This window comes from Salvelinus alpinus, chromosome 36 (genome assembly GCF_045679555.1).
Source record: "Salvelinus alpinus chromosome 36, SLU_Salpinus.1, whole genome shotgun sequence".
NCBI lineage: Eukaryota > Metazoa > Chordata > Actinopteri > Salmoniformes > Salmonidae > Salvelinus > Salvelinus alpinus.
Genome location: NC_092121.1, coordinates 12,228,621 through 12,241,002, shown reverse-complemented (window position 1 = coordinate 12,241,002; position 12,382 = coordinate 12,228,621). Strand labels below are relative to the sequence as shown.

Below are 12,382 nucleotides of genomic sequence, written 5' to 3'. Positions count from 1 at the left end.
ATATGATCACGTGACAGAAACACATATTTGAATCAATGCTGCGCAAAAAATAAACACTGACACACAGTTAATGTAATACATGGACGTAACTTTTGTTTATCAGTATATAATCTTACATTTTAAAATAATCCACGAGAAACATAGCTAGTGATGCGTTTTTTTTGGTCCACGTGGTTGTTTTAGGAGTCGCATCTTGTTCTACGTCATAACTTGATTTCGAAGCAGTGTGCGGCAAAGCGACAACGAGCCACTTAAAACCGTTTTTTTTTGTTTATATCAGTTAATTTGATTTATTTCAAATTATGTCTTCAAAAGGCATTAAGGTAGACAATGACCTCAAAACAAAGGTAATGTTTTCACAATTTCTTTGACGCAGAAGTTGAGTAATTGAGAATGTTTGCCAGGCCTAGCTAGGGAGGTTAGCTACATTTTGCTCATTGCTTATAGTAGCTAGCTACGTTATTAGCACAGCACAACATCATCTATGAATGTTCAATTAGAAAATCTGAGCTCAGTCAAGTGGTGTTGTTTATCTATCCTGTTGAGACTGGACAGTACTGATTTGTTTGTTTGTCTACGGTATCCCGCATCACACATTTAAGCACGCGGGCTGTCTTTTTCTGCAGAAATGGCAACGTTAGCTAGTTACGTTAGTAACTAAATATTTCCCATTTAATCTGTTTTAACACTAACAGTTCTCGGGGAGAGCGATAACATTAGCATATGTACAAATTTAACTAGATAGGTCGCCTACTAGCTACAGATAAAGACACGACGGGGGAAAAAACTGGTTGTAAGAACAGCTGCTTCCATCAAATGGCACGTGGTGTTATTGGACGGTCATTCAACATGGTTTTACTTTCACTCACATGTCATAAGATGTGTTCGAAAATGATTATTATTATTTTCTCATAGGTTGACGCCTTCAGAGAGCGGATCACGGGTGAGGTAGGTATCAATATTATGTCAACATGTTCCTATTTTAGACTTTTGATGGTCCTAGTCTTCTATTTCACAAATTTTACCAACCACAAATAACTATCAATCAAAAACCACACAACTGTTTGGAGTCGTCATGTATTTACTGATGCTGGTGCACAAGTGATCATTGATTAAAAAAATAAAAAATAATAATAATACATTTGTTCTTTTACTAGGCTGAAAACCTGGTCGCAGACTTTTTCCCCAAAAAGTTGCTGGAACTTGACAGCTTTCTGAAGGTAATTCATATTCTAATAACAGAGATTCTATTGTTGTACATTTCATTGTCAAAATTGAACAGGTTAATCCAGAGCCCTTTAAATACTGTGTCACAGCTGACATGTGTTCTCAGCTGTGATGCGTTGCCCTTGTTGTCCTGGCACCACCCATGTTGCACTGCCAGGGCAACAACCTCTCCCTCATCAGCAAGGCGAAGGAGCTGATCATGGACTACATGAAAGGAGGGCTGAGCACGCCGCCATCGACGTGGCTGTAGTGAAGTGGGTTGAGAGCCTGAAGTTCCTGTGTCCGTATCACTAATTAACATAGTCCACACTAGAGCTGGGACGATAAAGCGAAAATGATCAACACCAATCACAAGAATTTTGCCGATATCAATCATTACGATAAGTAGCCTATACTAGTGAAATTTGAAGTTAAATACACTTGCTGATTCTTAATGGAACAGTTGATGGCTACAACCATCAAACCAGTAGTACATAATAAAAAATAAAAAAAACTGTAGTGCACATTAATGTTATAACTTATTGTTATTGCATCAATTCAGGCAATTTATTGCGCTATGGATTTTTGTCCATATCACCCAGCTCTAGTCCACATGTAACAGTTTAGCTTCCGTCCCTTTCTACGCCCCTACCTGGGCTCGAATCAGGGACCCTCTGCACACATAGACAACAGCCACCCTCGAAGCATCGTTACGCATCGCTCCACAAAATCCGCGGCCCTTGCAGTGCAAGGGGAACAACTACTTCAAGGTCTCAGAGCGAGTGACGTCGCCGATTGAACCGCTATTAGCGCGCACCCCGCTAACTAGCTAGCCATTTCACATCAGTTACACACACCAACACAGTTGTGAGGAAGGCACGACACTGCCTCTTTCCCATTTAGGAGGCTGAAAATATTTGGCATGGGCCCTCGGATACTCAAAGTTCTACAGCTGCACTATTGAGAGCATCTTGGCTGGCTGCCTCACTGCTTAGTATGGCAACGGCTTGGCATCCGACCGCAAGCACTGGGTCGTATGCACTACCTTCCAGGGCCTCAATACCAGGCGGTGTCAGAGGAAGGCCCTAAAAATTGTCAGGTACTCCAGCCACCCAAGTCATAGACTGTTCTCTCAGCTACCGCACGGCAAACGATACCGATGCACCAAGTCTGGAACCAACAGGACCCTGAACAGATTCTACCGCCAAGCCATAAGATTGTTAAATAGTTAACCAAATGGATGCATTGAACCTTTTGCACTTTCTTTTGACTCATCACATATACTGCTGCTACTGTTTTATCTATCCTGTTGCCTAGTCACTTTACCACTACGTATATGTACAGTTGAAGTCGGAAGTTTACATACACCTTAGCCAAATGCATTTAAACTCAGTTTTTCACAAGTCCTGACATTTAATCCAGTAAAAATTCCCTGTCTTCGGTCAGTTAGGATCACCACTTTATTTTAAGAATGTGGAATGTCCGAATAATAGTAGAGAGAATGATTGATTCACATTCACAGTGAGTCAAAAGTTTACATACTAATTGTGTGTATTTGGTAGCATTGCCTTTAAATTGTTTAACTTGGGTCAAACGTTTCAGATAGCCTTCCACAAACATCCCACAATAAGTTGGATGAATTTTGGCCCATTCCTCATGACCGAACCAGACTTGTGGAAGTCTACACATTTTTTTTCTGAGGTCTTTGATGATTTCTATTGATTTTCCCATGATGTCAAGCAGATAGGCACTGAGTTTGATGGTATGCCTTGAAATACATCCACAGGTACACCTCCAATTGACTCATTATGTCAATTAGCCTATTAGCCTATCAGAAGCTTCTAAAGCCATGACATCATTTTCTGGAATTTTCCAAGCTGTTTAAATGCACAGTCAACTTAGTGTATGTAAACTTCTGACCCACTGGAATTGTGATGCAGTGAGTTAGAAGTGAAATAATCTGTCTGTAAACAATTGTTGGAAAAATTACTTGTCATTCACAAAGTAGATGTCCTAAATGACTTGCCAAAACTATAGTTTGTTAACAAGAAATTTGTGGAGTGGTTGAAAAACGAGTTTTAATGACTCCAACCTAAGTGTATGTTAACTTCCGACTTCAACTGTACATATCTACCTCGTACCCCTGCACATCGAGTCGGTATATCCAAGTTATCGTTACCCATTGCGTTATTATTTTTCAAATTCCCTCTGCATTTTTGGGAACGTCCCATAAGCATTTAACTGTTAGTCTACACCTGTTGTTTACGAAGCATGTGACGAATACACTTTGACTTGATTTCTTCATCCTTTCCAGGAACCCATTTTGAATGTCGCAGACCTGAAAGAGATCCACTCAGAGATAAACGTCAAAGTACCAGACCCAATCATTCTCAACAATAGCCATGATGGAGTAGATGTGGTAAGTTCATGGATTCTCATTTGCATCAAATCAGTATCATGAAAGTGTATACATTCAGTACCAAACAAGATTTTGTCAATTACATTTTTTTATTTAACGAGGCAAGTCAGTTCAAATTCATATTTACAATGACTGCCTAGGAACAGTGGGTTAAACTGCCTTGTTCAGGGGCAGAATGACATTTTTACCTTGTCAGCTCGGGGATTTGATCTAGCAACCTTTCGGTTACTGGCCCAACGGTCTAACCACTAGGCTAGCTGCTGCCCCCATGGTAACAGGTAACACACCTGATTTAGCAAATCGGATCTTGATTGAAGACACGGGCACCCTCATAGATATCATCCTGACCAACCTTCCCTCTAAATACACCTCTGCTCTCTTCAACCAGGATCTCAGCGATCACTGCCTCATTGCCTGTGTCCGTAATGGGTCTGCGGTCAAACAACCACCCCTCACCCTAAAACACTTCAGCGTGCAGGCCTTTCTAATCGACCTGGCCCGGGTATCCTGGAAGGATATTGACTTCATTCCGCCAGTAGAGGATGCCTGGTTATTCTTTAAAAGTGCTTTCCTGACCATCTTAAATAAGCATGCCCCGTTCAAATAATTTAGAACCAGGAACAGATATAGCCCTTGGTTTACTCCAGACCTGACTGCCCTTGACCAGCACAAAAACATCCTGTGGCGTACTGAATTAGCATCGAATAACCCCTTTCAATTTCAATAAGCATTTTTCTACGGCTGGCCATGCTTTCCACCTGGCTACCCCTACCCCGGTCAATAGCCTTGCACCCCCCCCCACAGCAACTTGCCCAAGCCTCCCACATATCTACTTCACCCAAATCCAGATAGCTGATGTTCTGAAAGCTGCAAACTCTGGACCACTACAAACCAGCCGGGCTAGACAATCTGGACCCTCTCTTTCTAAAATTATCCGCCGCAATTGTTGCAACCCCTATTACTAGCCTGTTCGAGCTCTTTCGTGTCGTCTGAGATCCCCAAAGATTGGAAAGCTGCCACAGTCATCCCCCTCTTCAAATGGGGAGACACTCTAGACCCAAACTGTTACAGACCTATATCTATCCTACCCTGCCTTTCTTTCTAAGGTCTTCGAAAGCCAAGTTAACAAACAGATCACTGACCATTTCGAATCCCACCGTACCTTCTCCGCTATGCAATCTGGTTTCTGAGCTGGTCATGGGTGCACCTCAGCCACGCTCAAGGTCCTAAACGATATCATACCGCCATCGATAAAAGACAATCCTGTGCAGCCGTATTCATCGACCTGGCCAAGGCCTTCGACTCTGTCAATCACCACATTCTTATCAGCAGACTCAACAGCCTTGGTTTCTCAAATGACTGCCTCGCTTGGTTCACCAACTACTTCTCAGAGTTCAGTGTGTCAAATCGGAGGGCCTGTTGTCCAGACCTCTGGCAGTCTCTATGGGAGTGCCACAGGGTTCAATCCTCGGGCCGACTCTTTTCTCTGTATACATCAATAATGTTGCTCTTGCTGCTGGTGATTATCTGATCCACCTCTATGCAGATGACACCATTCTGTATACTTCTGGCCCTTCTTTGGACACTGTGTTAACTAACCTCCAGACGCGCTTCAATGCCATACAACTCCTTCCATGGCCTCCCAACTGCTCCTAAATGCTAGTAAAACTAAATGCATGCTCGTCAACCGATCGCTGCCCGCACCTGCCCGCCGGTCCAGCATCACTACTCTGGACGGTTCTGACTTCTGAGAATATGTGGAAAACTACAAATACCTAGGTATCTGGTTAGACTGTGAACTCTCCTTCCAGACTCACATTAAGCATCTTCAATCCAAAGTTAAATCTAGAATTGGCTTCCTATTTTGCAACAAAGCATCCTTCACTCATGCTGCCAAACATACCCTCGTAAAACTGACTATCCTACCGATCCTTGACTTCGGCAGTGTCATTTACAAAATTGCCTCCAACACTCAGCAAATTGGATGTAGTCTATCACAGTGTCGTCCGTTTTGTCACCAAAGCTCCATATACCACCCACCACAGCGACCTGTTGGCTAGCCCTCGCTTCATATTTGTCGCCAAACCCACTGGCTCCAGGTCATCTATAAGTCTTTGCTAGGTAAAGCTCCACCTTATCTCAGTTCACTGGTCAACATAGCAGCACCCACCTGTAGCACGCCCTCCGGCAGGTATATCTCACTGGTTACCCCCAAAGCCAATTCATCCTTTGGCTGCCTTTCCTTCCAGTTCTCTGCTGCCAATGACTGGAACGAATTGCAAAAATCACTGAAGCTGGAGACTCATATCGCCCTCACTAGCTTTAAGCATCAGCTGTCAGAACAGCTCACAGATTGCACCTGTACATAGCCCATCTGTAAATAGCCCATCCAACTACCTCATCCCCATGTTTTTTTTGTTGTTGCTCCTTTGCACCCCAGTATCTCTACTTGCACATTCATCTTCTGCACATCTATCACTTAATTGCTAAATTGTAATTACTTTGCCACTACGGCCTATTTATTGCCTTACCTCCCTAATCTTACCTCATTTGCACACTCTGTATATAGATTTTTTTCTATTGTGTTATTGACTACGTTTGTTTATTCCATGTGTAACTCTGTTTGTGTCGCACTGCTTTGCTTTATTTTGGCCAGGTCGCAGTTGTAAATGAGAACTTGTTCTCAACTGGCCTACCTGGTTAAATAAAGGTGAAATAAAATTTAAAAACTATGAAAAGTAGAATCAGGTGTGTTACTGCATGGCTGGAACAAAGGCCTGCACCCACAGTAGCTAGCATTTGTTTATATTGGCGCTGCCTAACAACTTCATTAGTCTGATCAGAAGGGTATGTTCCACATCTGAGAGAGACTACCCTGAACAAAGTGGAGGATAGCCAACACCAGTAGTCTCTCACTCACTTTAACATAACACTGTGAAGGAATGTTAATGAGACATAAACAGAATGGCTCATTGACTCTCAGCAGGTCACTGTGCTCAATGCACTTGACCATTACTGTTCGAGGGAGAAAAATGTGGAACCCTTTTGATCAAGGGAGACCTGTAACAGAAGTAATGCCTATGTTAACGCAAGGTTAATGTTTATAGCAAAATTCCAGAAAACGGAAAATGGAAGATGGACTAGATGATGATAACTGTCAAGGTAAACCCTACTGCTTGTTGTCATGCCATTTAATACTTGCATAATATGTCTGATGGCATTGCTGTACTGTAAAATACGCTTGTTGATATCTCTTAATGTCTGTAAATGCCGACTTATGCCAGAACCATTCATCTTCAATACATTTCTTGATAGAAGAGAATAGTAGACTACACTTGACTGATTTGCAGTATTCTATATTAGCTAGAAGCTGCTTGGATGTTTGACTTCTCAATCCCACCTCTCTAGATGGCCCCAAGGTGTTTGTCATGCCAGGGGGGATGATAAAGAGCAACGGCCAGCTGGTGGACCTGATCGAAAGAGTCAAGCCAGAAATAAGAACCCTCATAGAGAAATGCAACACGGTATGTACCCACAAACACAGCCATTTTTCTTTGAGGGATTTATTTGATTGCTTTTTGAGGGCTCTCCCACTGAATTGCTTAGTGGAGATCTACTGTTGAGAAATGACTGTCTCGTTTGTATGTCTCTCTCAGGTCAAAATGTGGGTCCAGCTCTTAATCCCCAGAATAGAGGATGGTAACAACTTTGGTGTATCCATCCAGGTATTATACTTTCCCATCAATATGAGTGCAGAGACATGCACATTCACATGTCTAGCTTCTGGTCTACTTTCCAAACATTAACAAATCTCCAACACTAGGGGGCAGTAATTGCCCTCTTTTGCCTTTCTGTCAGATGATGCTTGTCTTGTTGTGGTTTCTGTCCACAGGAGGAAACTGTTGCTGAGCTCAGGACTGTGGAAGGAGAGGCAGCCTCTTACCTGGACCAAATTTCCAGGTATGCCACAGTATACACTACCTTGTGTGTTTTTATTTACTTCACAAAAATCCCTTATGACTCTATAAAACGGTTCCTTGGACTGTCTCAAACATTTGTTTTCAACAGGTATTACATCACCAGAGCGAAGCTAGTCTCAAAAATTACAAAGTACCCTCATGTGGTAAGTGTTAACTGCAAACTGTTTACATCCAATCTGCTGCCCCGAGTCTCTTGTTGACCAGCTGTCTGTCTGCAGGAGGACTACCAGCGCACGGTGACTGAAATAGACGAGAAGGAATACATCAGCCTCAAGATCATTGTGTCAGAGCTGAGGAATCAATATGTGAGCAATACATGTACACCGTTCTGGCTCTGTTCAACAATGTATCAATGTTATGTTAGCCTGTCATGTTCTGGTGCAGATATTTGTTTACCGTAATAACCAAACCCCATCCGCTTGCAGGTGACATTACATGACATGATCCTGAAAAACATAGAGAAGATCAAGAGGCCACGAAGCAGCAACAATGAAGCCCTCTACTGAACACTCCACTTCTCCGTATCCTCTTCTCACCAACTCCTAGTAACAGCCACATTGGCAGTATTTAGATAGGCAGCCCAATTCTGATATTTCTTTTGACTAATTAGTCTTTTGACCAATCAGATAAGCTCTGATGTGATTGGTCAAAAGACCAATTAATTAGTGGAAATAAGCTCCAAATTGGGTTGCCTGTGTGAATGCAGCCATTGACTGTAACAGGGGCTTTGTTCTGGACTATTATCATCAATTCCCTCAAGGTGGACTTCGAAAGAACCTCCTTAGACATGTTCTGAAACATCCATGTTTCCAGGACTTGTGAGACGGTTGTACCTTGATTATGGATTTTTCTCCATGTCGACCAATCAAGCGGGCTTGAACTGAACTCAAACATGGCCGGCCTCCAAGGTTGGTAGGAGGTCAGATGAAACTTTTTGTGTCCTTGTTGTTTGTGTGTATGTCTTGTCTGGAAACCATCATGGGAGTTTCACAGGTATACTTTGTCTGTTTTATCTTTAGTTTGTTTTTAAGGAATTATTTTGAGGATTCTGAAGTGCTTGGTGGTAACTATAATTAGCTGTATGTGAGATTGAGCATTCCCACACACTCACCTTGACAGTCTGCATTTTAGCTGTAGTGTAGCTTGCAGTCCTGTCAGTTTATTTTTATTTTTACTTAAGGGACTACTCACAAGTACATTGTGAAGGACTATGGTCTGTTTCCAGCACAATATGTAATGTCCATACACTCCCACTCTGATCTTGGAGTTTCAATTGTGTTAAAAGCCAGATCTGTAATGTTCTCATATCCCAGATGCTACGTGATGAGAGAAGTGTCTTTACTGTATCTCTCCCTTAACAGTAATTTTGTTTTAAGAATAAATATTTTTTACTTAATACATTCTTGAGAGAATGACATGGTTTCTCACCTATTGTATATGCTGCAACTGTTGGTGTGTCTCAAAGAGCTTGTGTAGTTAAATTCAAGCCTTGCTGTGAAAATGATTAACCTCCGGATGAGGGGGCAAAATACTTATTAATAGCTAGGTTTCTATCTAATTTGCTATGTATTTTCATACAAATGTGATAAAATCTGCATTTTAAAAATATGTGCATTTCCCCACCAGAAGTGTTCCATCAGACACTTTTTTTGTGGATAAAAGGCTGCGTGATGAAGTTTCATGTACTGAGTAAAGGTCAATGTGTTTATGGCATTTTCAGCTCTACCAATTTAGTTTTGTCGCGCAGTGTTGCGATAAATGGCAAATTTGCCCAATCTGGTTCACATACTCTCTAGACAAGTTTGTTGATGGTGTACACAGGTTAGGTTATATGATAAGAGCAAGATAACTTGTATTTGTTAATTGGCAGCTAAGTACCGATCATGTCACTAGCATACAGATTAAGACCCTCGATTAAAAATAAAAAAAATATTATTGGAAAGGAGCATCAAGCTCACCATGTCGAGCGAACAAATTGTAAACATTTACAAAATTGTAAGGACACATCCTGTTTCTATCACACCTGTCGATGTATTTTTATGCGGCAGGCCTTTACTCGCATAACTTGATGGATACATGGTTATAGGGTAACTTTAATCTACTACAGCAGTATTCAACTCTTACCCTAAGAGGTCTGGAGCCTGCAGGTTTTTTGTTATACTTGATCATTAATTGCACCCAGGTCTAAGTCAGTCCCTGATTAGAGGGGAACAATTGAGAAAAAAAAAGAAAAAAGCATTGGCTTTGAGGTCCAGGGTTGAGTTTGAGGGCACTACGCTATGCACTCGAGTAGTGGTGGTATAGAGATGGGGAAGTGCACCCAAGAGGTAATGTATAACAGGCTAAATAATGGGAAATAATCTAGAATTGGCTGCTGGTTGGTCATGGGCAGGGTTGTGTAGGTTACTTTCTAAATGTAACCTGCACTTTCGAAGTAATGTAATTTTGGGATTACCCAAACTCGGTAACGTAGTATGATTAATTTCAGTTTCTTTTGGATTACTTTCCCCTTAAGAGGCAATATAAGAAGATGAAAAGGACCCCTCAAACCCATTTGGTGTGTCATAGTGGTCTCTGACTTGTAGTTAGACTCACTCAGGTGGAACAAACTTAAACTTGAGTATCGGTGTACACATCACTGACAAACGGAAATTGTCCACCCCCACAGACAGTGTGGTGAAGAAGGCGCAAGAGCGCCTCTTCAACCTCAGGAGGCTAACGAAATTTGGCTTAACACAAAACCCTCACAAACTTTTATAGATACAGCCTGACAGGATGCTCTCAATTGTGTATCACCGCCAAGTACAGCAACTGCACTGCCCACAACCACAAAGCTCTCCAGAGGGTGGTGTGGTCTGCCCAATGCATTACCGGGGGAAAACTTCCCGCCCTCCTGGACACCTACAGCACCCGATGAGATAGGAAGGCCAAAAAGATCATCAAGGACACCAACCACCCGAGCCACTGCCTGTTCACCCCGTTATCATCCAGAAGGTGAGGTCAGTACAGGTGCATCAAAGCTGGGACCGAGAGACTGAAAAACAGCTTCTATCTCAAGGCCATCAGACTGCTAAACAGACATCACTAGCACATCAGAGGTGGCTGCCTATAGACATAGATTAGGAATCACTGGCCACTTTAATGGCTATATCTGGCATTACTCCTCTCATATGTGTAAACTGTACTCTATACTATTCTACGGTATCTTAGTCACTTTAATTGTTTGTAAATATTGCATCACCCATCCCATATGTATATACTGTACTCTATACTATGCCACAGTATTTTAGTCCAAAGCTGCTCTGACATATGTGTATATATATATTCTTAATCCATTCCTTACTTAGATTTACCTGCATTTTGGGTATATGTTGTGAAACTGTTAGATATGACTTGTTAGATATTACTGCACTGTCGGAGCTAGAAGCACAAGCATTTAGCTACACCCGCAATAACATCTGCTAAACACGTGTATGTGACCAATAAAATTGGATTTTAAATAATAATCTATTTTTTAAAGTATCTAATCTGTTTACAATATTTTTGCTGGTAAAATAACTGATTGGTTAGCTTTTTTGTAATCAGTTTTTTGTAATAACTCCCCCAACCCTGGTCACGGATGTGATATGAAATGTTCGTATATAGTGAGAGTTTAGAGAGACGGTGAGTCATCGGCACATGACATGACTGTATACAGAACAGTGGTCGTTTAGAGTAGCATTAGTGCCTGCTAAGATTTATTGTGCTCTTATATTTGATACAGTTGGTTCTTAAAGGTAAGCCTTGTCAGGGGTTACATCTGATCCTGACCTGAACAATGTTCCAATACATCCCATACAGCTGTAAATGCAATCCTGTGATGTGAATGTTGTTAATGAACTCTTAAAGGAAATGGTTGGTGTGGGCTGGTCATCTCAGATAAGATGTGCACCTCTCATAATATGTACAACTGACAATCGTTCCTTTACCGCTTTCTTCAGACCTCGCCTGCAAAATGGTCGCTCAAGGAATGTATTCGTTAGTCAAATGGATATTGATAGTCCTTGGCATTGCCTCAGTGATGGGGAACATTGTTCTAATATGGCTTAATACGAGAGATGTGACAGCAGGGCAACATTTCCTTGCTCAACCTCTCCACTCTATAACGGGTGAACACAACAATCGCAGCGTTGTTTTTGCTGACCCATCAGCTGAGGAATATTGTCAAGTACGCAACTACATGAGCACAATTCCAGACTTAAACATTTCGTACTATCCACAAACTATGCCTTTTGATGATTACTTTAATCAACCTTTCTCTGCCAAAGAAAGTGGATACGCTGCTCTACCTGGATGACAATGGACCCAAGCCTGTGAGAGAGCCGAGGAGGGAGGTTTTCCATGGCACCCTTGGGTACATTAAAGACAGTGGTGGCAAAGTACCCAATTGTCATACTTGAGTAAATATAAAGATACTGTACCTTAATAGAAAATTACTCAAGGAAAGTGAAAGTCACCCAGTAAAATACTACTTGAGTCAAAGTCTAAAAGCATTTGGTTTTAAATATAATTAAGTATCGAAAGTAAATGTAATTGATAAAATATACGTAAGTATTAAATGTAAAAGTACAATCATAAATAATTTCACATTCCTTTTATTAAGCAAACCAGACTGCACCATTTTTTTGTTTTTAAAATTAAAGAATAGCCAGGGGCAAACGCCCTGGAGCGTTTGTGTTTAGTGAGTCCGCCAGGAATGATCTCTTGAGAAGTGCGTGAATTGGACCACTTTCCTGTT

At 41.6% G+C, this 12,382-nt stretch overlaps 1 protein-coding gene across 1 annotated transcript; it reads left to right on the top strand.

Annotated features, from left to right (window-relative positions):
- Positions 1 to 16: 16 nt before the first annotated feature.
- LOC139565162 (proteasome activator complex subunit 3-like) lies at positions 17 to 9,005 on the top strand. Its single transcript, XM_071385299.1, has 11 exons — positions 17 to 347; positions 916 to 948; positions 1,158 to 1,220; positions 3,521 to 3,625; positions 6,733 to 6,787; positions 7,034 to 7,149; positions 7,282 to 7,350; positions 7,518 to 7,585; positions 7,694 to 7,748; positions 7,824 to 7,910; positions 8,031 to 9,005. Exons 1-11 carry the CDS (start codon positions 303 to 305, stop codon positions 8,109 to 8,111), a joined length of 777 nt encoding a protein of 258 aa, XP_071241400.1. The 5' UTR covers positions 17 to 302; the 3' UTR covers positions 8,112 to 9,005.
- The last annotated feature ends 3,377 nt before the right edge of the window (positions 9,006 to 12,382 follow it).

Coding starts and splice junctions, on each gene's coding strand:
- LOC139565162 (XM_071385299.1), top strand. CDS start 303: ATGTCTTCAAAAGGCATTAAGGTAGACAATGACCTCAAAACAAAG. Junction 7,586..7,693: donor TACCTGGACCAAATTTCCAG/GTATGCCACAGT, acceptor TGTTTTCAACAG/GTATTACATCACCAGAGCGA. Junction 7,911..8,030: donor CAGAGCTGAGGAATCAATAT/GTGAGCAATACA, acceptor ATCCGCTTGCAG/GTGACATTACATGACATGAT.